The sequence below is a fragment of the Chelon labrosus genome (assembly GCF_963514085.1).
Source record: "Chelon labrosus genome assembly, chromosome: 11".
Classification (NCBI taxonomy): domain Eukaryota; kingdom Metazoa; phylum Chordata; class Actinopteri; order Mugiliformes; family Mugilidae; genus Chelon; species Chelon labrosus.
The window spans coordinates 21,254,623-21,282,344 of record NC_140344.1 but is presented as its reverse complement, the minus strand read 5'-3'; the positions used below and the strand labels follow the sequence as shown (position 1 = coordinate 21,282,344).

At 40.3% G+C, this 27,722-nt stretch overlaps 1 protein-coding gene across 1 annotated transcript; it reads left to right on the top strand.

Moving 5' to 3' along the window:
* Positions 1-736: 736 nt before the first annotated feature.
* On the top strand, positions 737-27,463 carry LOC311496229 (receptor-type tyrosine-protein phosphatase eta-like; the record flags this gene model as incomplete). Its single annotated transcript, XM_084555991.1, has 7 exons — positions 737-872; positions 16,472-16,493; positions 16,669-16,851; positions 16,994-17,254; positions 18,281-18,399; positions 23,984-24,089; positions 27,171-27,463. The coding sequence occupies exons 1-7, from the start codon at positions 813-815 to the stop codon at positions 27,461-27,463; spliced, it is 1,044 nt and encodes a 347-aa protein (XP_084412117.1). The 5' UTR covers positions 737-812.
* Positions 27,464-27,722: the final 259 nt, after the last annotated feature.

The window sequence follows — 27,722 nt, the reverse complement described above, 5'->3', positions numbered from 1 at the left end:
CTCCTCGGGCCTCCTGACACAAAAAAGACCCAGAATAATAACACAACAAGTCGTCGGCTGTAAACGTAACAGATGGCTTGATCGATAGTGAAGCTGTTCGTCAGCTTCTTGTAGATTTCTTTCGCTTTTCGCAGCTGGCTGGTGATCCTCGGGTAACGTGTCTCACTTTACAAATGTTTCTCTTGTCTCTGACATGAAAAGGCTCATCACATGAGGAGCCCATGACATCCCTCTGACTGAAGTCACCTCTCATGCTAAAGATAACTCTCTGCTCATGTCACTTGCTGCCTGGTAGCAGGGAAACTACAGCCAGGGACTTTGGGAAAAACCTTGCTTTGGCAGCCGGACCTCGAGTGGTGTTAGCAGAGGGACCCCCACGGACGCATTCCTTCACCCCGCGCGGCCGAGTTTAAGAATGTGGGACGACTTGTTTTAATTTCTTCGAGGAAGGGGGCTGCCTTCCTCGAAGTCTACGGGACACACGGACCAGAGAGCTGTGACACATCGAGGGCGATAGTGAAGACGGGAGGACTGCGCTGATGATGAGAGGAGGAGTGGCAGACTTTTACCAACTTCCCCAAGTGACGCGCCCGGCCGTCCTCCCTCCGTCCCTCCCTCCCTCCGCGAGAAAAAAAAAGTTTCCCCAGTCTCACTTTTTTTTTAAAAAAGTTCTCCCGATGCAGAGACGGTTTGACGGCTTAAGTGAGAGAAACAGCTGAGACGTTTTCGCAGAAGTTTGGACATGAAATCGCTCAACGGGTAGAAAGAGGCACTTGAATCCTTTTTTTACTTTGGTCCAAGCGTGCGGCATCATGACGCTGCGCTTCGGCGCCTTCGTGGGGACTCTTCTGGTCTTCAGCGCTCTCCTCAAGGTAGGAATCAGCTTTAACTCACTTATATTTGACACAGATGGCTACGTTCAACAATACCGTATTGCTCTTTTCACTTTTCAAGCGCAGCACGGCTACTTCTTTCAGTGATGAAGGTCAGATACTATCACCTGCACCTGTTGCGCAGGTAGCTGCTGTTACAATTGTAGTCAGAAGCCGGTTGCTGCGCTTCTCTCAAAAGTTTATGAGAAAATGTGAAGCAGTTTCATCCTGGTTGTCAGCAAAGAAGATGAGGCGGCTCAGATGGGTCCCCTGTTAGACGAACAATGCTCCTTTGAGAGGTTTAATTGGATTCAGATTTGATGTCAGCAGGTAATTAATAGGACGACCTTCAGGTTTGACAGATGTGACAATGCTGGGGTATTTATTGGAAGGAGTGGAGAGGATGTGTTAGATCCAACCTGGTTTTATATGTTTGTAATCACAATTAAGATAAGACACTTTTGAAAAATCAGACTTTTGTTCCAGATCGCACAAGTTACCTGACCTGAAATTATTGTAATTTTTAATTTTTTAAAAATATGCCTCTGGACAGAGATTAGATAAGAGATAGGCTGTGGCATCCAGCTGCCTCAGACCCACCTGTCCTTGCCCCACTGGTCTATCTGGTGAGAGAGAGAGAGAGAAAGAAAGGGTGAGAGAGGTTGAGAATGGCATGTGAGGGTGTGTGTGGCCAACACAAAGGGGTCAGGAATGGAATGAGGTCCGGCTCAGTGTCCCCCGTCACTCCTGCAGCCACAAGGCTTCACACCAGTGAATTAATAAGACGCTGATCACATCTAGTGTGCATGTTTCCTCTCTACTGAGTCGTCCTTCATTGCGAGAAGAGATGTTCCAACTTCACAAGGCAGCCGGTGCATCGGTCGACACTGACCCCCGCGCTGTACCTGTGCTCGCTCCTGTTCCACATTTGAAACCCGTTTACCTCCCAACGCGGAACTTTTTAAAATGCAACGCGTGGTTAATGTTTAGCTGATTATCAACTGCTGCCATGCAAACTAAAAAAAAAAAAAAAACACTTTCACTTGCAGGACAGATTTAGGCGTGATGGTTTTGTACCATAGAGCTGCTAAGTGAGAAAGTTTTGGGTGGATGTCTAATTTTATTTACTGTGTGTGAAATGTGTGACTTTCAGAGCAGAGACAGCGTCTCAGTCACCAGGGGCTCTTATTTAAATCACACCTTATCCAGAATGTCAGCACAGCATCAGACCAAAGAAGAATACGGTTAATGTTTTTAATTCAAATGAGATTAATGATTTATTTATGTACAGCACCTTATCGGACCTTATTTGGCAACCTAACCTGGCAACCCATTAGTTGCACAGGGTACAATGACTCATGGACTCGCTATTCAATTCTCCATCCCTTTTTCCTTATAGTCAAACGCCAAAAACATCTTGTTAAAGGCGGCAGATTTGGCGCTCGAAGTTAGAAATTAGTGTAGATTTCTTGTGTTTGTTTGATCTGAAATGAAACTACTAAAAATACTATACAGTAATATACTGAAATATGCAATACTTGCAGAATATCATAAAATTCAATTAATATCTGTTATATATTTGACAATAAAGCTCATTTTTAAGCTTTAAAAATATTAATTTGAGAAAATGTTAATGGAGTTTGCAAGTTCTCCCTGTGTCTGCGTGGGTTCTCTCCGGGTACACCGCCCAAAGACATGCTCGTTAGGTTAACTGGCGATTCTAAAGTGGCCGTAGGTGTGAGTGTGAATGGTTGTCTGTCTCTCTCTGTGTTAGCCCTGCGATAGACAGGCGACCTGTCCCGGGTGTACCCCGCCTCTCGCCCGATGACAGCTCGGATAGGCTCCATCACCTCCCGCGACCCTTTCACAGGTCAAGCGGTTACAGAAGATGAACGAATGAATGAAAACATTCACGATTAGGAGCAAGATATGCAGTCAGAAAGCTCCAGAATATGAAAATAAGAGAAAAGAATTTTTTTCAAGTTTTTGAATGTAGTCATTTATTGTCTTCAAGGTGAAATGCACAGAAATGTCATGTTGACTGTGTTGTTTTCAAAGGCAAGTAAACGTGCAGTGGCCCATTAATCCGCTTAGCTTTGATGAAGAGTGCAGATGCAAATGAGAGCGTGACAAAAAAACAAAACAAAACACAGATGGTTTTTCAGTGCTGCGGAAAGAAAGACTTTTTACGGACATGTTTAAAACTTTAACTTTGTGCTTCGGCGTTTAAGGGATTTGTCATTAAGTTTTTCTTTTTTTTTACGTAATGGTTAATACAATTTATTGATCTAATAATGAGAATATAGTGTTGTTTCTTTGCAGTTGAGACACACAACATTCAGAGATGGGATGCCTCGTTTCCACCTCTCAAAATCAGAGAAGCTTTTGGAGAACTTTTGTTTGTGGTCACATGTTATCAGTGTTGATGATGAGCAGCACAATAACACCAAAAGTTCAAACGGGGGAAAAAAAACATACTGGTGGTTCTTCTCTTTATTCATTGTTCCCATTGTTCACTCTGGTCTCTGCTGGTCTCTGCTCGTGGCCTTCTCGCCTCTTTTCTACCAGCTTTTCTCGTACTTTTATAATCTTTTCAAACGTCCTCGCAGCTTTCTCCTCAACACGCTTCACATAGGTTTGAGGGTCCGTCACAACACAAGCGTCTGGAGAAAGCTGTGACCCTCTTACGTCATGGAAACAAGTCAGGGAGGATGAGATCATAACTTAATACCAGAACGATTCAGCTATGACAACCTTCTACAAGAATACGACCCCAAAATACGGGGGAAAAAAAATACGAAAATACGACCCACAGAGTCATCGTATGGATTTTTCTTTTTAGACTCCAGATTTAGTTTATTTTGAAACAGTCGACTAAATTGAAGAAACTGGAGTTAAAGCAGAAAAAGGGGAAACATTATGCTTCCCCGAATGGAATCTATTTTGCATAAACTAACACTTTCCATACATGTAATTAGCATTTCCACCTACAGGAACTGCGGCTGTTCCTACAAATTGTTCAGTTTCGTAAGCAGCTTGGCCCAAAAATTTTACATTTGTGTAACTGTGTAAAGGATGATGCTACGATAGGCTGACTGAACAAAATACAGTTTTAAAGCTCAAAGCTGCGTATTGCTCCTCTAGAATACGCTGCGCCGGATATTTGAGGATGATTTCAGCCTTTAGAGGATGGTAGAAAGCTAGCCGTGTCTTTCTCGGTGCAGTTCTGTATTTCTTTGAGACACTTTCATACTAGAATTTAAAAATACTTAGACTTAGATGAACTTTATTCATCCACAAGGGAAATTGCTTGGTCACAGTAGCTCAGATGCACACAAAAAATATGTGAAGATGGCTAAAGAAATAGAAATAATATAAGTAAAAATGTAGTAAAATAAAATAAAATACGCAGAAAATGTACAAATTTTCTATATGTACATTTGTATAAATATAAAAACAACATATTTCATTGTTTTTGAGCCAAGCTGCTTACTAAATTGAATAATTTATAAGAACAGGCACAGTTCCTGTAGGTGGAAATGCTAATTACATGTACAGAAAGTGTCTCTTTATGCAAAATAGATTCCATTCGGGGAAGCATAATGTTTCCCCTTTTTCTGCTTTAACTCTAATTCTTCAATCCTTTTAGCCGACTGTTTCAAAATAAACTTAGTATGTGGAGTCTAAAAAGAAAAATCCATATGATGACCGAAAAAATGTGGGTCGTATTCTTGTAGAAGGTTGTCATAGCTGAATCGTTCTAGATAAGAAAGCTGCGAGAACGTTTGAAAAGATGATAAAAGTACACGAACGGCTGGTAGAAAAGTGTAGAGAAGGCTAGGCGTTCTAATTTCCTTGTATAAGATGCACAGATATGATTTCTGTCTCCAAAATCAAAGCTAAAACAAAAGCAGCCGGACTTGTCGGAGTTTCAGAATGACTGGTTTAGGCTTTTAATGACACAATGCTCACCTACAATTAGAGGAAGTCCTTCAGACTAACTTGGGTGGTGTTGTTTTTTGTCGCGTCTGGACACTACTCTCACTAGTTGCCTTTGTTTTAGCTTTATGTTTTGACCTCCCGTGACCTGGACACCTGAGAAACTTCATTATTTGCTCCAAAAAGTTGTTTTTTACCGACAATGTCGTGACCTGTTAATCTACGTTTAAGTAAATTACTCTCGTCCCGCGCCTTTTTCCTTCACATGCTTTTTAATTTGAAGACTGAGACTCGTATAAGACCAGGGTAGGAAAACAGTTTAACCGTGTTTCTTGGTTTTCTCTTTCCCACTCAATCTGTCACGTTTGTGGACTGGTTAAGTTTGATGCATAGCCATTTTTTAAAAAACAAATTAAATAGAAAAATCTCTAAATTAAATAGAACAGGTGTCTTCATATCTTATGAATTCGCTCTTTTAACGTGGCCTCTCAGATTTCTTCTGATTCAAATGACACTTGTATTCACTGCTGCGCTTCCGTGTCATTTATCTGGCCATCGCACGGAACATAGGATATTACATGGAAATGGGATAAAAAGACAAGCAAAACTAAATATAGACCGAAAAAAAAAACACGAAGTATGATTTGTTAAGTGCAGGCAGGTGCGTGCAAAGTCCCAGCTTGACAGTCACCCATTAATGACCCAGGAAAAGTACAACACTTTGCATGAGTTTATCATGGTATGGAGCTTTTTCTCTGTTCCCATGCGCTGCCTCCTTGCAGCTTGTACAAATGAGAGAACGGCTACATTGCTATCAGTGGGAAATATCTTGGAACAAGGAAATGTGACGTTTTCTAACACTTGAAAGAACTGGCCCGTCTGTGGCCCGCGGACTCTCCGTAGAGAAGCGCTCTCTTTCTGCCAGTGCCTTGAACTTTTAAAATATATGACGTGGATGACAAGTTGATGACGCGCGGCGCCTTGACGATGACATCCGACGAGTTCCTCTCTCTAAATGTATTCTTCTCGCTTTATCCAGATTAGAAAGCACAAGACTTCTAGTGTCTGGCATCCCATTATTGTTCTGAAGTGCAAAAGTCACAAATCAAGTCCCCCTTTGTGGAATGATGCACCCTCCGCCCACTCTCAGTCCCTGTCGACTGCACCAGTACAGTCCAGTTTCAATTTAACATCCCCCTAACCGCGCTGCCATTCGGTCCGGGCTTCTAGTGGAAGCTCAGCATGTTCTAGATGAATTACAAAGAGTCACAGTTCCCAGTCCATGTAAATGAGACACAGGCTCCTCTCCCAGCCTGAAAGGCCTTATTGTCAGCAGATAGCTATCATTTTATCAGTGGCCTCTGAGCGACTTATAGCCAGACATAGGCTGTAGCGGAAAGAAGAAGTTATTATTTTCCTCCTGTGTTGTCTGGCTTCCTAAAATTCAATCCTACTGTCGTTCTTGATTGACCTCAAACTGAGCTTTTAATCTTCATTAGTGCTGAATGAAATGTAATATAGAGCTGGCTATCTGTGTTAATGTTAAATAGGTTTGTTCCTCACTAATAGTGACTATCAGGTGAGGAAAGGTCTGCTCCTTCACTATCGTGGCTCTAAAGGTGGCAACTAGCCCCTCCGCCACTTTGGTGGTCATCTGAGCACCATCGCTGTCGCTCTTCTGTCCATCTCCAAATAAAGATAAATGATCTTTAATGGGCATAATGAACTCCAAATGGTTCAACTTAAGGTAACCGAAATTCCCAGAATAAAGTTTTTCCAGGTGGGAGAATTTCAGGCTGGGTACCCAGAGTATGCACCCTGAGGCCGCTGGTGAATAAGATGTGCTCAAGGTGGTGGTTATAGTTTAAAAATGATTAATTTGCAGTTTTTTTATTCAGTGACGCTGATCGTTTCTGACAGCGATCCTCCTCTTCATTCATTAATGAAAAATGTTTTTTTTTTTTTTTTTTTGCGAAATCAGTTTGAGAGAAGAACCGCAAATAAAAGAGCTTGACTCCTACCGACCAGACATCATATGCGGACAGCAGGCTGTGTAAAAAATAGAAAGGCCACAGTAGCTGGATGCATCCATGCAATTACCTTATTTCGCTTCCTGCACGTGTGTTTTATAATGCAGCGTTCAGGACATGAAACAGCTTTTAAATTGGCACTAATGTAAATTGTGTAAAAACAGAAATTGGAAACAATTCCAAGCAAATGTCCTTATATGAAATAATAATAATCTTAATAATTCCAACCATAAACCAAAAAAATAAAAATCAGTTCATGTGCTTGCATTCACGATGCCTTCGCTGAGCCGCAAGTGTGTCTCCTCGGCGTCGTCATATTTGCAACGCGGTGCATTTTCGGCTTCTCAAAGGCGGAGGATGGTGCTGTTCGCAAGTGCCAGCCATCACGCCGTTTTGCCAGGAAATGTTGCAGCTGCTGTACGCGGTTTATGACTCCTTACTTTTTTATTAGACGCAACAGCTGACATTTCCTCTTATGAGCAGTCTAATCAATTGCTCTACGGCAAAATTTGGTGCAGCTGTCTGTCTGGTCAGCTTTACAAGGAAATGAGTTTTTTTTTTCACTTCCGTGGTTGTTGAATGAATTATCTAATGCCCCCGTTCAAATGAAAACCTGTTACATAACTATTCAAAGATAGGCGTACATGAGGAAGGAGCCTGTGCATGCGGTTGTAGCTCAGTAGAGCTGGTTGTCCACGAACCAGAGGGTTAGCGGTTCGATCCCCAGAATATGTGTGAATTGTGTGAGCGAGTGGGTAGATGCCTTTGACCTTTGATTTCAATATCTGGATTTAAAAAAAAAAAGACAAGATATAGTCATAGCTCCTGTGATCTTAGAAAATGGCTATTACACTGTTAAATACAGCAGAAGGCACCCAGTTATTAAAAATTTGAAAGAAAAATGTATAAATACACAGTTTGCTTTATCGCACATCACACCCCACGCTTAACTTTCACACATTTCAAACATCACCCCGATCACACTTCAGCTCAGTGTAAAGGCCCGGCCCTCTGTGTCCAGAATCCATGGGTGTTGGTATGTATGCGTTCATGCGCGATTTCCCCCTGTTGCAGGCCACTAGCATTAGGAGGAAGCTCTAATGGCGAGCGCATTGTACTCAGATGGGTATCGGCCCGGCCAGCGGCTCAGCGCTCTGCAGGGTGCAGCGCGGTGCCACTGACAGTAAACATCACGTCACTCATTTTCATGTTCTCCGATGTGGCCTCTGATAGCGGCCGGGCCGTGGTGCGGGAAGCTGATACCTGGAGACAGACACAGTCATAGCTAGAGCTGTCATGCAAAGGGAATATTTGGAAGCAGCGGTTATTTTTAGACACGGCTTTCAGCATTGTTTTATGATTCAAGAGGCTTCTGGCGAATTTCTCTTGGGGAGTATGGTGCCGCGTGTATTCATATAGGAAGGCTGTTGTGTTCGAAAGCTGCAAAATAAAATATACTGAATGCAAATGTGTAAAAGAAGACGAGAATCAGCGGTGGATGTGATCTGAATGATGAAAAGACTAAATTAAGAAAAAGCACAAAAGAAAGTGAGTTTTGCAAACATCGTCTCCCTATCCATCACGTTTTGCATCTCTCTCTCAGTAGCCAGCAAGCATCTTCCTTTGTGGCAGATTCACTTTGCTCTTTATCACAATACGTCCACTGTGGAAATAGCCCAGCAAGCTCCTTGAGATTTTTTTTTTCTCAACTTAATGTCTCTCCAGCACCGTGTCCTGCTCTGAAATCCGATTTCTGGTCTTTAGGCCGAGTGCAAGCAGAGGCCTCCCTGTCAATGCTGGCGCTTGTTGCTGCCTTATCAGATGCTTTAATAAATTAGATTTTCACAGTCTAATGCATTTTGCCGCTGGCACCGAGTTTACAATGGACTACAATGTTCCTTGCATCTTTGACACTCTCAAAATAGTGATTGGTGCTCGCAGCTGTTGAGAGTGCACCTCTCTCCATCGTCCTCTGCCTTTCTGCCGTTTAGCTTTTTTGACATGAACGCAGCATCATAAGATACTTGACACCACAGCTGGTAGCACAGTGTTACTTGGATTAACAACCGCTAACCAACAGACAGCTTCTTCCCCAGAGCTGTGAAGTCAATCTCCCACCCCGCCTCCTGTTTCTCTAGGCGTAATCTCAAAACCAAGAAGCAAAAGAGAGGTCAAAGATCTAAAAAAAGTTAAAGCTAAGGATTGACACGAGTGAATTTCTAAGGGGTGCACAGCATAGGAAGGAGCAAAGCACGTCTGTAAAGTGATGCTTGGCCTAAGAGCGGTTAAAGAGAGACAAGTGTTGACTTATTAGCCGGTGTCGTGTGGCTCTCGTCTTCCTGCGTTCGACCTTAATGAGCTCGAGGGTATGAAGTACAGCGCAATGCTAAACTTAAACATCCTTAATGCCGTCCGACTGCGTTATCGGGAGTCTCTGGGTGGGCTCAGGAAGTGCCAGGAAGTTATGTTAGAACAGAAACAATGACTAGGTCGCTACCAAGGTAGTGAACTCTAAATAGAGAACAAGCTGACAGGACTCGCCCCGCGTCATGTTATATTAAATGTTTGGGTCAGAAATTAAACTTCTGCATTCTGGAGAGGAAAGTTAGCTGATCATGTAGCCCGTGACGCACATTTGAAAGCGCAGTATGCACACTCACTAGCCAGTTCAATAGGTACACTAGAGAAAACTAATTCTTTTTAATATAATAACCCTGTATTAAATCTGAGCTTCATTAAGGTTATGGTATTGTTTAAAATAATTTAGAGAGCTGTTGATTCAAACGTATTGACTTGTGATATTGAATTGTATTGTATTGTACTGATACATGTTTCTATCATTCTAGACAATCCAATTTAAATTTCTGACTCTGTTTTAAGGCGGATTTGGTGCAGGACTGTTACACTAGAATGCATTTATTTTCACTTGTGAACCCAGTAATCTGGCAAGTGATCGCTCATGCCAAGGAAACGCCAAAATAAAATTAAAAAATCTTAATATTTTCTAGGCACTGACCCATTAATAACACATTCAAATGGTTTATTTAACTCAGTCAGTCACACAGTGGTTGTGCATTGCGTTGTTTGATCACAACGAGTAAGGAAAGCTCGACCTGTGCTACCCAGCCAGGCTACTTCTTTCCGCCAGTAGTGTGTTAATCCTACAGTTTTCATCTGCGCTTCAAGTCTGGCGATTGCGTATTGGGTTCGGGGGCGAATATGTAGGATGTGTAGACGAGGAGCAAGGGATCTTTGGGATCTTTCTGGTTTCAGAAAGATCCCAAAGCCTGAGTAGCTACATAGATAGCTGTGTCATGATATCTGCTTGCTAGCTTTTAAAAATTAGCCTCCTGAGGCTAATGCTGCGCTCACATCAACGGTTAAAATGCTACAATTAATTTTTTATATTACGCTATCAAAAAATATCCACAAAACAGGTGGAAACCAAGCTGCTGTGATTTCCCTCCTGGAAGATACGGCTAGCTGGTGGGCTATCCACGGCTAAACCTAATTTACTTATTTTTTTACAAGAAATCCATCTCCACACTCCAGTGTATTAGCGGTTGAGTTTGTTCTGCCACATAAATGTGGCAATAGGGCTTGGGTAATCTCAAAACGGTAATCTTAAAATAACATTTAAAATAGTCCGTCAAAGGTACGTAGATTGTCTCAACAGAGCCGCCATATCTGCAAGCTTGAGAAATGCTGTGATGTGGTCACCTTGACCGTCAAGCCAGATAATTAAATGTCAATATTTTACATATAATACATTATTTTATATGCACAAGAAAGCCTTAAACACCATTTTTTTCTCAACAGTAGTGTCTTTTCCTGCTTGTGTTGTGTTATTTGTTGTTCTAGCTATTTCTAAGTTAAGCTTTAACCCAGTCTGTTTGGTATCATGCCCAAGGCTGCCAAATATCAGTTTAAGTTCTAATCTAAGTTAATCAACACTTACTCTCTCTGTGTAGTTGGTAGTTGATCACATCTAAAGGACAAAAAAAAAAAATAATTCTCTCGCTTTGAGGCGCTGACTTGCTGGATAACAGGAATAAAGCTGAAAAGTAGAAAGATGATTACAGAAGGAAAAGAAGAATCCACTAAAGGAAAAGGAGACTACGACATGTATCCATTTCTTCCTCGTGACCCTTGGGCGTTTTGTGTTGCTAATCATCAGCACTGTCACACACACACACACACACACACAACTCGGTTTGATCAGATAACGTGATTTTGCAGAACTTACAGCTGGAGAGGAATCCAGTTTCTCCGCTCAGCAAGTCAACGAGGGCACCACGAGCCATATTTTATGACTTTGCGTAATTCAAGGAGCAGAAACTTTCTTTTTTCTTTTTTTTTTTTCTTTCTTCATGTTTTTGTTTCAGGTTATCAGATTATGAGGGGCCCTAATGTTAAAAGGCGGATCTCTGAGGAAACAACTTTTAAAGGTCCAAGTGTTATTGTGCAGGAAGGAACTGGGGTGTTATCAAGAGGCGGACTGGTAGGAATCAGAAGAAATCGGAGAGTGGCAGGCTGCCTTTAGGGGTGATGTAATGTTTATATAGTGGTCAGTACAGTCATTTCCTCCTCCTCCTGCAGACGGACCCAGTCAAAGGGCACAGATAGTATACAGGACAAAGGGTTCATTGGCTTAGTGCCAGTATGTCTCCCAATTAAATATCGCTCCTTAGTTGAAAGTCACGGTCACAAGAAGTAACCCCGGACAGTTTCTTAGAACTGTCCATCCTTAAATTTGAGTTGTGTGCCAGCAAACTTTAAATTAAATTCAAGTTTATCTAATTTATCAACCACTCATCAGATAGAAAGGACAAAGAATAATGACCGTGATGAACCGGCCGTTGATTGAAGTGAAGTGTTTTGCGATGGGTGGATCTGAGTCGCCATGGATTCAAAAGATAAATGAAAGCCATTATTTGAGTTTCAGTATTTCTAGGGCAGCATTTCCCAAAAGGGAATTTGAGCTCATGTTATTTCTGTTCTCTGAGTCAGTGCCAAGGCATAATGGCTTGAGACGTTGTTTTGTTTATTTGGTCAGGAGAAAAAAATAAGTGTTTCTTAGGAAGAGGGCCAAGAGAAAATAAAACTTTCGGGAGTCGCAGCTCGGGAGAAGTCACATCCCCAGAGATCAGCTTAACATGAATATTTGTATGAAACATGAGATAGCGGTAGTGTTGAGATGCATAGTTTACATGCTGGTATGTGACCTTTTCGTGATTTGGTCGGTCAGACACCAGAATGTGTTGCATTAGTTGCAGAGTTGATTTACTGTGCGACTAAATTTCAAACATTTTTCCCAACGTTCACAAGTTTTAAAAAATGGAGCACTGTATGTACTCACCAAAAGGTCCTGTTGGTAGCTGTGCTCCACTTGCTGTTGCTTAGATTTCCATTTTATTTTCTGGTCAATTTACAGATTAGTTAGTTGACAACATAAAAAGTCAAATGGAGTAAACACTGTCTAACCTTCATCAACTCCATTATATTTAACCATAATCAGTGAATAACAGGTCATGTTAAGGTAAAAGACAGTTCCTTAAGCCTATATGGTTTTATGACTTTGGTGACTCCTAGTGGTAATATATTAAAGATAACCATTGTCACACTCAGTCTAAACTGTATGAAAACTTTTTTTGAGGATTCAGATTCAAAGCCAGCAGACAGGAACACAGATACAAACCTTTAAGGCTTTACGTGACATCTACTCCTACTACATTTAGCCTAGCAGGAAATGCAAAGAACAAACATTACATTTTAATAATTATTTCCTGATTACACACACACAGTCATTAGCATGTCTTTCTATAACACCGGTCATTAATATTATGTTATGTCTTACACCTGTGCTTTTTCTGACTTAAGTTGCTATAGCTAACTTATTAGCCTGAATATTAGCTTGCTGAGGCCTATTTTCTTACACAGTGAAGTCAGAAATGTTCACGTTCGGCTGAAGTCATGTTTCTGGCCAACTAAATGTAAGTCCACTATTTTGTCCACACACCTTTACGTCTCTGGGCCGGAGGAAGTTTGACTTTATTTGTAGCTGTGCTGTACTAGCTTTGCTGTTTTGCTTGTCTGTCTTAAGGTTGGTGCTGGAAAAGTTTGTAGGGCGGAAATGTCAGTGATGCTAGTTAACAGGCCATAAAAGACCCAAACTTAGTTCACTTAGCTGAAAAGCTAAAAGAGTAGGCTCTTTTCTGTTTAGCACTTAAGCACGACTACTAATCGCTGTGAATCTTAACACTTGACAAGTTAAGGCGGCTTGTTTTTACGTTCTACAGTTAGCAGGTGAGGCTTCACCAACATGTGTTTAGCCTATCATTAGTTGTTAGCATGCTAACACTTTGATCGGAGTCTTGCAACAAGCCATTTGGACTTCGTGTATGACTAACGACCAAACGATTTGATTTTCCGGGAAGAACTTTGCCATCAATTCCCAACAGAGTGATACCTTTCCGTAAACTGTGGGTGGGGGAGGTCCGAGCTTGCTCCAGGCTATTATGAGTTTGTCCTACTCCAGTTTGCTGTGTGTGGTTTGGTGGTAATTAACTCGGCACAGCTCCATGTGGGATATATGTTAGATCTGAATTTCTTTTAGTATTGTCCGTTTAATATTGAGACTTATTTACAAGTGTGTGTTTTAGACATCAATGGTCCTCAAAGGCACAACTTTACCATACAGGCAGTCTTTACTCGAATGATTTTATATTATCTGTCTCAATATCTTCACCCACATAAGGGTCAGGATTTGTTAGCGATACTTGTTGAATGTTTGCAGGCTAAGTAGAAGAAGATAGATTACTGTAAAATGTTGCCAGGGCTATAGCGATAATGCACTTTTAACAGTTCATTTTTGGGGAAAGGAAAAAAAGGAAACATCGTACAGTATGTCCAACCCAAATCTAGTTTCTAGTCTTACATATATTGCCTAAAAGTTGAATTTGCATTGTTGGAAATGTAACGTGTCACTAAACTGTAACCAGAAACTCACCCATTTACATGCTCCCTCAAAGGGTGTTTGTCCTGTTAGACACCCTACTCAAACAGCAGAAGTAAAGTCACACGCATGGACGGTATACTTCCTCATGCTAACTGTTCCTCCTGTTTAAGTGCAAAATCCACCCAAAGTGACAGTTTGAGGGTTTTTTTTTTCTACCTGACAGTTTAATATGAAGCTTGGTTGGTTAATGTTTGAGGTTTAGGTTTAAGAGATAATAGCCACTTAGAAAGAAAGAATAAACCACAGACTTCCGTAAAAAGACACAAAAAGCATAAATATATTTACACAAAATTACTCAGAGTAATGAATCATAATTTTCTCATGTGCCGCTGGGTGAGACCTTCAGAAAGGAAAAAATAGCGTCCCAGAGGATTGTCAGGAAGGGAAGGGTCGCTGGTGTTGAATGGAAAAGGGAAAGTTAAGGGGAGGACGCTGATCTGCATCTACTGGCGAGCGGACGGAGAAAGGTGTAACGCAGAATGGTGTGACAATATTTGAGTTGTTAGGTCTGTGCTGTTATATTTCAAAGGTCTTGCTTAATTAGATTGGCTGTGGTTAATATACAGCAATCAACAGATGGTTCTCATTGTAGTAAAGTCAAGGAAAAGACGAATTGTTTAAAAAATTTGAAATAGACAATCGTCATTATGTGGACAGAGATAAAACATATGAGCAATAAAAGCTGTCTTCATTTGCTATCATTGGAGCTGACATCTATATGCTGACTTAATTAACAATTTCCTAATGGATAATTTTAGCAAAAATGTTAACTGTGTTCAATCCTTGATAAAAAAAAAATAGTACAAAACAATAGAATTCAACAGGGATTCGTTGAGTGAACATCTTCCTAAATGCGTATGAGCAACAAACTGAACATTTTAACTGCGAGGCCTCGTTCTGTCATTAGTTAATAGACGTTAATGATTGGCCTTGTCTGGGATCTTTGTGGGGGAGAGAAAGATGCAGGTTTGAGCCATGATGCCATGCGTTTAATGTTTAGCTGAGCGGGCAAACAACCTGAAAGGCAACATGTCAGCGAGTAACTCTGGCCTGTTTAAATTTTGGCTAATAAGTAATGCGCAATCAGAGTGGCGTGTTCGGTCAACATACAGACCATAGCCACAGTTGAAGTACAGAGAGCTCAAGTGGACATGAGGTGGCTTGAAAGTACGTATGTGAAATTATGGTTTGGGGTTGAGATAACTAGATGTAATCCTACAAGGACTGTACTCTCAGTCCCACGTTTACCATTACCCACAAGGGATTAGCGAGGTCTACTTCCTTGTTTGTACCAACATGATCTTTTCATCAGTTACAATGGGATTTTATTGCATAACACTTTGCTTTTGTGAGTGCTCCTTTGAACCTTAAAAAGGAAGTGGATTGAAATGGATTAATGAAAAACAAGTCACCTTTGTTTTTCCCCCTTAACAGCCATAGAAATGGACTTGTAGATTTTAGAAACCTGGTGAGACCCGTTTTAAAATACGTTTAAAAGCAATATGCTTGGACTTTTCATCCATGAATAATTAATCAAGTTGAATAAGAAACTAGATCTGGGATGGGAAAAACAAAAACAAACAAGAAACCAGAAAAAAGATTTTGATTTAGGTGTCATGTCACCATAGCACAGACCAAATTAAAGCCTCAAATGAACTTCTGTCTGCATGACATGTTTCTGGTTGGATGGTTTCCGCGGTGTCTTTGACTCAAAGATGATTTTATATGATTTAAATATTCTTACCCATGTACCACCTTTTCCCTCACAGAGCCTGAAGTAGTCACAGATCTGAATGTCAGTCATTTCACGACATATTCCGCGTCTGTGAGGTGGGACAAACCAGTGGGAAGCAGTTCTTTTTATGGAGTGCAGTGGACTGGTGGAGAAAGAAATAAGTCTATGGATGTGTCTGAGACATTTAGGAGCATTACTAACCTGACTGATGGTGTCAGAAAAAGATATCTTGATTTAGGTGTCAGTATTTGTGCCTTTTACAGTGTCTTAATTCTGGTAATAGAAACATGCTTTGTGCAGCAAAATATAAATATAAAGTCATCAATGCTTAGACCAGTTCCCTTATTTTCATGAGATCATATGTGATCAAAAAAGTGATACTGGAGTTAAAACTTATGTATAATTACTCTAAAGTTAATAAGAAAAATAATAAATCATAAATTCCTCTGAGCTGGGAAATAAAATGTTCTCACAAACTATTTGAACACTTAAAATAAAATTCACATATCTGGGTTTCATGTGAGTTTTAAAAATCTGGTCTTGTTCCTGCTCTCTCACATCAGGTGGGATGATTTTCAGTCGCCGTGTTCCCTGACCACCATAAAGAAGAGAAACGGGACCATAGGGGGTTTACAGCATGTTCGGCTCGGTTTCAGAAAAACTGAGGAGACACGATCTATTCAACAGTGGTGTTGTTCACAGTTGTCCATCAGAGTAATTGAGACTTGTTCAGACATTGATAAATCCAAAAGTGCCCTCTGACACTAAAGCGATGGTGTGGTTTCTATGTGATGGGTTGACTCTGTTCGAAACTTAATGCTGACCTCTGCTGGTGCAAAATTATTTACTTTGCTTTTCTTTGTCCCCTCCTCTGCAGAACACCCAAGCACAAACTAGCTGTAAGTACTGTCTCTTCTTTTTGATTTCTGCACTACATGCCTCTTATTTTTGTTCTCACACAATACCAATTATGCGGGACTGTCAATATATCAGATCTGTGTTATTAAAGATGTTTTAAAGATCTGTTTGCACAGTGTTTTACTCTCTTGTTTTTCTTGTCCATTTATCTTATAGCAACCTGTGCAAGCAGCACATTCCCAACAACGACTACTAATGTCAGAATTGAACCTGGAAGTGAGTGCAACTTTACCGTTGGGAACAACACCTCTGCAAACAATCTGATAACTGATCTGACCCCTGGAGCCGTCTATGTAGTATCTGTTCCTTGTTTGAACTGCAGCCAAAATGTCACAACGAGTAAGTCTGTCGCCTTGTTGAATCCCCTTTAATTAACATGTATGCAACAATGACTTTGTAGAGCATGGCCCTTACAGAAGATTCAGCATATGTGATTGTTTTGAATAAATCACATGTTATAGTACTGTTCTTTCCCCCACAGAGCCTGAAAGGGTCACACTTCTTACTGTCACTAGTTCCACAACTTCCTCTATAACTCTGACCTGGACTGAGGCAGTGGGAAACAGCTCTTTCTATAGAGTACGGTGGACTGATGGAGAAAAATCTGACTCTGTCAATGTGAATGAGACATTTGTGAACATCACTAACCTGACTGCTGGTGTCCAGTATACAATAAATGTCACTGCTGTGGCAGATGATAACGTTACTGAAGGAGCAAGTGCTACTGAGTCTCATTACACAAGTAAGTAAACATTTAAGTTTGTACTAAATTGAAGAAGGATTAGTTGAAGGATAATGAGAACACGGTTTTCCAAACTGTTGTTATTCCCACACTCTAGGTTATATTCCTTTATGTTTTCTTTGCTTCCACTACTCTTTCTCTCACTCACAGAGCCTGAAGTAGTCACAGATCTTACTGTCACTAGTTTCACAACTTCCTCTATAACTGTGAACTGGACTGAGCCAGTGGGAAACAGCTATTTCTATAGAGTACAGTGGACAGATGGAGAAATAACTAACTCTACAAATGTAGACATTTATGAGCATCACTAACCTGATTGCTGGTGTCCAGTATAACATTACTGTCACTGCAATGGCAGGTGATGAAGTTACTGTAGGAGCAAGTGTTACTGTGTCTCATTACACAAACATTTAAATGTGGTTCAGACAATAATCGAATATACTAAAAGTCTAGATGTAGAATAAAAATGAAGATGATTCTCTATATCTGGGTTACATCTTGAGAGCGATGAGAGAGCTCAGGCATCAGACACTCTTGAAACACACGAGAATTATGCAGTTGTAAAGTTTTCTCCTTTTCTAAAACTTTTCACCGACATGTGTTAATGTGTGTGTTGTGAGATTTCTTTTAGACTCATTTTTAAGGTTTTGACTTAATTTTTAGTTTAGACGGTTGTTGCCTATGCTTGGATATTCTGCAGGATTTTCCTCCAGTGAATCAGGCTTTACACCATCTGAAACTGTACGCAGCTACATCTGAATTTTAGAAGAGTCAATAAGACGGCCCTTTCTTTGAAATAGAAATATAGTTGTACAAAAAAGAAAAAAAGAACAATATCCTGGCTGGTTATATTTCAGTTTTAGTCCATTGACACCAAAGATAATTATGGCCTAACCCTGTTTTAGGAAGCGTGGTGACATCTGCATGACGTGTTTCTGGTTCCATAGTTTCCACAGTGTCTTTGACTCAAAGAGGATTTTATATGATTTAAATATTCTTACTCATGTACCACCTTTTTCCTCACAGAGCCTGAAGTAGTCAGAGATCTGAATGTCAGTAATATCACAACATCCTCTGTGTTTGTGAGCTGGCACAAACCAGAGGGATTGAGCTCTTCCTATAGAGTACAGTGGACTGATGGAAATGTAACTTGGAATACAACTGAAATTGAGACATTTAAGAATATTACGGACCTGACTGCTGGTGTCCAGTATAAAATAACTGTCACTGCAGTGGCAGATGATGGAGTTACTGAAGGAACGAGTGTTAGTGAGTCTCATTACACAAGTAAGTAGAAATTTAAGATTGGCTTAAATTGAAGAAGAATAAGTTGAAGGATAATGAGAACACGGTTTTCCAAACTGGTGTGATTCCCACACTCTAGGTTTTATTCATTTTATGTTTTCTTTGCTTCCACTACTCTTTCTCTCACTCACAGAGCCTGCAGTAGTCACAAATCTTACTGTCACTAGTTTCACAACTTCCTCTATAACTCTGAACTGGATTGAGCCAGTGGGAAAGAGCTCTTCCTATAGAGTACAGTGGACTGATGGAAATGTAACTTGGAATACAACTGAAATTGAGACATTTAAGCATATTCCTGACCTGACTGCCGGTGTCCATTATACAATAACTGTCACTGCAGTGGCAGGTGATAACATTACTGAGGGAGCGAGTGACATGGTGTCTCAATACACAAGTAAGTACAAATTTAAGTTTGGCTTAAATTGAAGAAGAATTAGTTGAAAGATGATGAGAACACAGTTTTCCAAACTAGTGTATGTGAAGGTTCTCAGTCTCTCTACAAGTCCAGTTGCCTTTTTTGAACCTTTTTTGGATATTTCCAAACTAGTGTTATTCCCACACTCTAGGTTATATTCCTTTATGTTTTCTTTGCTTCCACTACACTTTCTCTCACTCACAGAGCCTGCAGTAGTCACAAATCTTACTGTCACTAGTTTCACAACTTCCTCTATAACTCTGAACTGGATTGAGCCAGTGGGAAAGAGCTCTTCCTATAGAGTACAATGGACTGATGGAAATGTAACTTGGAATACAACTGAAATTGAGACATTTAAGCATATTCCTGACCTGACTGCTGGTGTCCAGTATACAATAAATGTCACTGCAGTGGCAGCTGATAACATTACTGAAGGAGCGAGTGACATGGTGTCTCAATACACAAGTAAGTACAAATTTAAGTTTGGGTTAAATTGAAGAAGAATTAGTTGAAAGATGATGAGAACACGGTTTTCCAAACTGTTGTTATTCCCACACTCTAGGTTATATTCCTTTATGTTTTCTTTGCTTCCACTACTCTTTCTCTCACTCACAGAGCCCGAAGTAGTCACAAACCTTAATGTCACTAGTTTCACAACTTCCTCTGTAACTCTGAACTGGACTAAGCCAGTGGGAAAGAGCTCTTTCTATAGAGTACAGTGGACTGGTGGAGAAATAACTTAGTCTATGAATGTGTCTGAGACATTTGATAAAAAAACTAACCTGACTTCTGTTGTCCAGAATACAATAACCGTCACTGCTGTGGCAGATGATAGAGTTACTAAAGGAGCGAGTGTTACTGTGTCTCATTACACAAGTAAACATTTAAATGTGGTTCATACAATAATCTAGTAAATGTCTGCAGAGGACACATGATGGAAAAGAGTCTTCTATAAGCACAAGCTGGAAAAAATATAGAGGAGATTATAGTAAAAGTCTAGATGTAGATTAAAAATTAAGATGATTCTTTGTCTGTCAAGGTTTGCGGAGTAGTGGGGTAGGACCCAAGCGCTGGACAGAACAGGCTGAGGCAGGAGTTGGTACAAAATGTATTTAATGAAAACAAGAAAAACAGAATGTGCTGCAGAGATGGCAGGTCATCCAAAACAAAGAGAAAGAAATACTAGGACACATCAGTGCGACAGTACAGCAGGACAACAATAGGACGCGACAGAGAATAAAATGAAAGGCAGGGCTATATATACGTGAGTGCCAGAGGGGCGACAAGACAAAGGTGAAACTAATCAGGGCAGAGCACACAAGGAGAAACCAGTGAAGCAATCAAAAGGTGGAATCACAGGAAGGAACACCACACAGGAAACCAAGGAAGAGCTTTACAAAATAAAACAGGAAACTCAATACAGAGCCATGACAATGTCTGGGTTGCATCTTGAGAGAGATGAGTTGTGAGATTTCCTTTAGACTCATTTTTAAGGTTTTGACTTCATTTTGATTTTAGACAGTTGTTGCCTATGCTGAGATATTCTGCAGGATTCTCCTCCAGTGAATCAGGCTTTACACCATCTGAAACTGTACGCACCTACATCTGAATTTTAGAAGAGTCAATAAGACGGCCCTTTCTTTGAAATAGAAATATAGTCGTGCAAAAAAAACAGAACAATATGCTGGCTGGTTATATTTCAATTGTAGTCCAGTGACACCAAAGATAATTATGGCCTAACCTTACTGTTTTAGGAAGCATGGTGACATCTGCATGACGTGTTTCTTGTTCCATGGTTTCCACAGGGTCTTTGACTCAAAGAGGATTTCATATGATTTAAATATTCTTACCCATGTACCACCTTTTCCCTCACAGAGCCTGAAGTAGTCAGAGATCTGAAAGTCAGTAATGTCACGACATCCTCTGTGTTTGTGAGCTGGCACAAACCAGAGGGAAACAGCTCTTCCTATAGAGTACAGTGGACTGATGGAAATGTAACTTGGAATACAACTGAAATTGAGACATTTAAGCATATTATGGACCTGACTGCTGGTGTCCAGTATAAAATAAATGTCACTGCATTGGCAGGTGATAACATTACTGAAGGAGCGAGTGACATGGTGTCTCAATACACAAGTATGTACAAATTTAAGTTTGGCTTAATCTGAAGAAAGATTAGTTGAAGGATAATGAGAACACGGTTTTCCAAACTGTTGTTATTCCCACACTCTAGGTTATATTCCTTTATGTTTTCTTTGCTTCCACTACTCTTTCTCTCACTCACAGAGCCTGCAGTAGTCACAAATCTTACTGTCACTAGTTTCACAACTTCCTCTATAACTCTGAACTGGATTGAGCCAGTGGGAAAGAGCTCTTCCTATAGAGTACAGTGGACTGATGGAAATGTAACTTGGAATACAACTGAAATTGAGACATTTAAGCATATTCCTGACCTGACTGCTGGTGTCCAGTATACAATAAATGTCACTGCAGTGGCAGGTGATAACATTACTGAGGGAGCGAGTGACATGGTGTCTCAATACACAAGTAAGTACAAATTTAAGTTTGGCTTAAATTGAAGAAGAATTAGTTGAAAGATGATGAGAACACGGTTTTCCAAACTAGTGTCTGTGAAGGTTCTCAGTCTCTCTACAAGTCCAGTTGCCTTTTTTGAACCTTTTTTGGATATTTCCAAACTAGTGTTATTCCCACACTCTAGGTTATATTCCTTTATGTTTTCTTTGCTTCCACTACACTTTCTCTCACTCACAGAGCCTGCAGTAGTCACAAATCTTACTGTCACTAGTTTCACAACTTCCTCTATAACTCTGAACTGGATTGAGCCAGTGGGAAAGAGCTCTTCCTATAGAGTACAGTGGACTGATGGAAATGTAACTTGGAATACAACTGAAATTGAGACATTTAAGCATATTCCTGACCTGACTGCTGGTGTCCAGTATAAAATATATGTCACTGCAGTGGCAGGTGATAACATTATTGAAGGAGCGAGTGACATGGTGTCTCAATACACAAGTATGTACAAATTTAAGTTTGGCTTGAATTGAAGAAGAATTAGTTGAAAGATGATGAGAACACGGTTTTCCAAACTGTTGTTATTCCCACGCTCTAGGTTATATTCCTTTATGTTTTATTTGCTTCCACTACTCTTTCTCTCACTCACAGAGCCCGAAGTAGTCACAAACCTTAATGTCACTAGTTTCACAACTTCCTCTGTAACTCTGAACTGGATTAAGCCAGTGGGAAAGAGCTCTTTCTATAGAGTACAGTGGACTGGTGGAGAAATAACTAAGTCTATGAATGTGTCTGAGACATTTGATAAAAAAACTAACCTGACTTCTGTTGTCCAGAATACAATAACCGTCACTGCTGTGGCAGATGATAGAGTTACTAAAGGAGCGAGTGTTACTGTGTCTCATTACACAAGTAAACATTTAAATGTGGTTCATACAATAATCTAGTAAATGTCTGCAGAGGACACATGATGGAAAAGAGTCTTCTATAAGCACAAGCTGGAAAAAATATAGAGGAGATTATAGTAAAAGTCTAGATGTAGATTAAAAATGAAGATGATTCTTTGTCTGTCAAGGTTTGCGGAGTAGTGGGGTAGGACCCAAGCGCTGGACAGAACAGGCTGAGGCAGGAGTTGGTACAAAATGTATTTAATGAAAACAAGAAAAACAGAATGTGCTGCAGAGATGGCAGGTAGTCCAAAACAAAGAGAAAGAAATACTAGGACACATCAGTGCGACAGTACAGCAGGACAACAATACGACGTGACAGAGAACAAAATGAAAGGCAGGGCTATATATACGTGAGTGGCAGAGGGGCGACAAGACAAAGGTGAAACTAATCAGGGCGGAGCACACAAGGAGAAACCAGTGAAGCAATCAAAAGGTGGAATCACAGGAAGGAACACCACACAGGAAACCAAGGAAGAGCTTTACAAAATAAAACAGGAAACTCAATACAGAGCCATGACAATGTCTGGGTTGCATCTTGAGAGAGATGAGTTGTGAGATTTCCTTTAGACTCATTTTTAAGGTTTTGACTTCATTTTGGTTTTAGACAGTTGTTGCCTATGCTGAGATATTCTGCAGGATTCTCCTCCAGTGAATCAGGCTTTACACCATCTGAAACTGTACGCACCTACATCTCAATTTTAGAAGAGTCAATAAGACGGCCCTTTCTTTGAAATAGAAATATAGTCGTACAAAAAAAACAGAACAATATGCTGGCTGGTTATATTTCAATTGTAGTCCAGTGACACCAAAGATAATTATGGCCTAACCTTACTGTTTTAGGAAGCATGGTGACATCTGCATGACGTGTTTCTTGTTCCATGGTTTCCACAGGGTCTTTGGCTCAAAGAGGATTTCATATGATTTAAATATTCTTACCCATGTACCACCTTTTCCCTCACAGAGCCTGAAGTAGTCAGAGATCTGAAAGTCAGTAATGTCACGACATCCTCTGTGTTTGTGAGCTGGCACAAACCAGAGGGAAACAGCTCTTCCTATAGAGTACAGTGGACTGATGGAAATGTAACTTGGAATACAACTGAAATTGAGACATTTAAGCATATTATGGACCTGACTGCTGGTGTCCAGTATAAAATAAATGTCACTGCAGTGGCAGGTGATAACATTACTGAAGGAGCGAGTGACATGGTGTCTCAATACACAAGTATGTACAAATTTAAGTTTGGCTTAATCTGAAGAAAGATTAGTTGAAGGATAATGAGAACACGGTTTTCCAAACTGTTGTTATTCCCACACTCTAGGTTATATTCCTTTATGTTTTCTTTGCTTCCACTACTCTTTCTCTCACTCACAGAGCCTGCAGTAGTCACAAATCTTACTGTCACTAGTTTCACAACTTCCTCTATAATTCTGAACTGGATTGAGCCAGTGGGAAAGAGCTCTTCCTATAGAGTACAGTGGACTGATGGAAATGTAACTTGGAATACAACTGAAATTGAGACATTTAAGCATATTCCTGACCTGACTGCTGGTGTCCAGTATAAAATATATGTCACTGCAGTGGCAGGTGATAACATTACTGAAGGAGCGAGTGACATGGTGTCTCAATACACAAGTATGTACAAATTTAAGTTTGGCTTGAATTGAAGAAGAATTAGTTGAAAGATGATGAGAACACGGTTTTCCAAACTGTTGTTATTCCCACGCTCTAGGTTATATTCCTTTATGTTTTCTTTGCTTCCACTACTCTTTCTCTCACTCACAGAGCCCGAAGTAGTCACAAACCTTAATGTCACTAGTTTCACAACTTCCTCTGTAACTCTGAACTGGACTAAGCCAGTGGGAAAGAGCTCTTTCTATAGAGTACAGTGGACTGGTGGAGAAATAACTAAGTCTATGAATGTGTCTGAGACATTTGATAAAAAAACTAACCTGACTTCTGTTGTCCAGAATACAATAACCGTCACTGCTGTGGCAGATGATAGAGTTACTAAAGGAGCGAGTGTTACTGTGTCTCATTACACAAGTAAACATTTAAATGTGGTTCATACAATAATCTAGTAAATGTCTGCAGAGGACACATGATGGAAAAGAGTCTTCTATAAGCACAAGCTGGAAAAAATATAGAGGAGATTATAGTAAAAGTCTAGATGTAGATTAAAAATGAAGATGATTCTTTGTCTGTCAAGGTTTGCGGAGTAGTGGGGTAGGACCCAAGCGCTGGACAGAACAGGCTGAGGCAGGAGTTGGTACAAAATGTATTTAATGAAAACAAGAAAAACAGAATGTGCTGCAGAGATGGCAGGTCATCCAAAACAAAGAGAAAGAAATACTAGGACACATCAGTGCGACAGTACAGCAGGACAACAATAGGACGTGACAGAGAACAAAATGAAAGGCAGGGCTATATATACGTGAGTGGCAGAGGGGCGACAAGACAAAGGTGAAACTAATCAGGGCGGAGCACACAAGGAGAAACCAGTGAAGCAATCAAAAGGTGGAATCACAGGAAGGAACACCACACAGGAAACCAAGGAAGAGCTTTACAAAATAAAACAGGAAACTCAATACAGAGCCATGACAATGTCTGGGTTGCATCTTGAGAGAGATGAGTTGTGAGATTTCCTTTAGACTCATTTTTAAGGTTTTGACTTCATTTTGGTTTTAGACAGTTGTTGCCTATGCTGAGATTTTCTGCAGGATTCTCCTCCAGTGAATCAGGCTTTACACCATCTGAAACTGTACGCACCTACATCTCAATTTTAGAAGAGTCAATAAGACGGCCCTTTCTTTGAAATAGAAATATAGTCGTACAAAAAAAACAGAACAATATGCTGGCTGGTTATATTTCAATTGTAGTCCAGTGACACCAAAGATAATTATGGCCTAACCTTACTGTTTTAGGAAGCATGGTGACATCTGCATGACATGTTTCTTGTTCCATGGTTTCCACAGGGTCTTTGACTCAAAGAGGATTTCATATGATTTAAATATTCTTACCCATGTACCACCTTTTCCCTCACAGAGCCTGAAGTAGTCAGAGATCTGAAAGTCAGTAATGTCACGACATCCTCTGTGTTTGTGAGCTGGCACAAACCAGAGGGAAACAGCTCTTCCTATAGAGTACAGTGGACTGATGGAAATGTAACTTGGAATACAACTGAAATTGAGACATTTAAGCATATTCCTGACCTGACTGCTGGTGTCCAGTATAAAATATATGTCACTGCAGTGGCAGGTGATAACATTACTGAGGGAGCGAGTGACATGGTGTCTCAATACACAAGTATGTACAAATTTAAGTTTGGCTTGAATTGAAGAAGAATCAGTTGAAAGATGATGAGAACACGGTTTTCCAAACTGTTGTTATTCCCACACTCTAGGTTATATTCCTTTATGTTTTCTTTGCTTCCACTACTCTTTCTCTCACTCACAGAGCCCGAAGTAGTCACAAACCTTAATGTCACTAGTTTCACAACTTCCTCTGTAACTCTGAACTGGACTAAGCCAGTGGGAAAGAGCTCTTTCTATAGAGTACAGTGGACTGGTGGAGAAATAACTAAGTCTATGAATGTGTCTGAGACATTTGATAAAAAAACTAACCTGACTTCTGTTGTCCAGAATACAATAACCGTCACTGCTGTGGCAGATGATAGAGTTACTAAAGGAGCGAGTGTTACTGTGTCTCATTACACAAGTAAACATTTAAATGTGGTTCATACAATAATCTAGTAAATGTCTGCAGAGGACACATGATGGAAAAGAGTCTTCTGTTAACACAGGCTGGAAAAAATATAGAGGAGATTATAGTAAAAGTCTAGATGTAGATTAAAAATGAAGATGATTCTTTGTCTGTCAAGGTTTGCGGAGTAGTGGGGTAGGACCCAAGCGCTGGACAGAACAGGCTGAGGCAGGAGTTGGTACAAAATGTATTTAATGAAAACAAGAAAAACAGAATGTGCTGCAGAGATGGCAGGTAATCCAAAACAAAGAGAAAGAAATACTAGGACACATCAGTGCGACAGTACAGCAGGACAACAATACGACGTGACAGAGAATAAAATGAAAGGCAGGGCTATATATACGTGAGTGGCAGAGGGGCGACAAGACAAAGGTGAAACTAATCAGGGCGGAGCACACAAGGAGAAACCAGTGAAGCAATCAAAAGGTGGAATCACAGGAAGGAACACCACACAGGAAACCAAGGAAGAGCTTTACAAAATAAAACAGGAAACTCAATACAGAGCCATGACAATGTCTGGGTTGCATCTTGAGAGAGATGAGTTGTGAGATTTCCTTTAGACTCATTTTTAAGGTTTTGACTTCATTTTTAGTTTAGACAGTTGTTGCCTATGCTGAGATATTCTGCAGGATTTTCCTCCAGTGAATCAGGCTTTACACCATCTGAAACTGTACGCACCTACATCTGAATTTTAGAAGAGTCAATAAGACGGCCCTTTCTTTGAAATAGAAATATAGTCGTACAAAAAAAACAGAACAATATGCTGGCTGGTTATATTTCAATTGTAGTCCAGTGACACCAAAGATAATTATGGCCTAACCTTACTGTTTTAGGAAGCGTGGTGACATCTGCATGACGTGTTTCTTGTTCCATGGTTTCCACAGGGTCTTTGACTCAAAGAGGATTTCATATGATTTAAATATTCTTACCCATGTACCACCTTTTCCCTCACAGAGCCTGAAGTAGTCAGAGATCTGAAAGTCAGTAATGTCACGACATCCTCTGTGTTTGTGAGCTGGCACAAACCAGAGGGAAACAGCTCTTCCTATAGAGTACAGTGGACTGATGGAAATGTAACTTGGAATACAACTGAAATTGAGACATTTAAGCATATTATGGACCTGACTGCTGGTGTCCAGTATAAAATAAATGTCACTGCAGTGGCAGGTGATAACATTACTGAAGGAGCGAGTGACATGGTGTCTCAATACACAAGTATGTACAAATTTAAGTTTGGCTTAATCTGAAGAAAGATTAGTTGAAGGATAATGAGAACACGGTTTTCCAAACTGTTGTTATTCCCACACTCTAGGTTATATTCCTTTATGTTTTCTTTGCTTCCACTACTCTTTCTCTCACTCACAGAGCCTGCAGTAGTCACAAATCTTACTGTCACTAGTTTCACAACTTCCTCTATAACTCTGAACTGGATTGAGCCAGTGGGAAAGAGCTCTTCCTATAGAGTACAGTGGACTGATGGAAATGTAACTTGGAATACAACTGAAA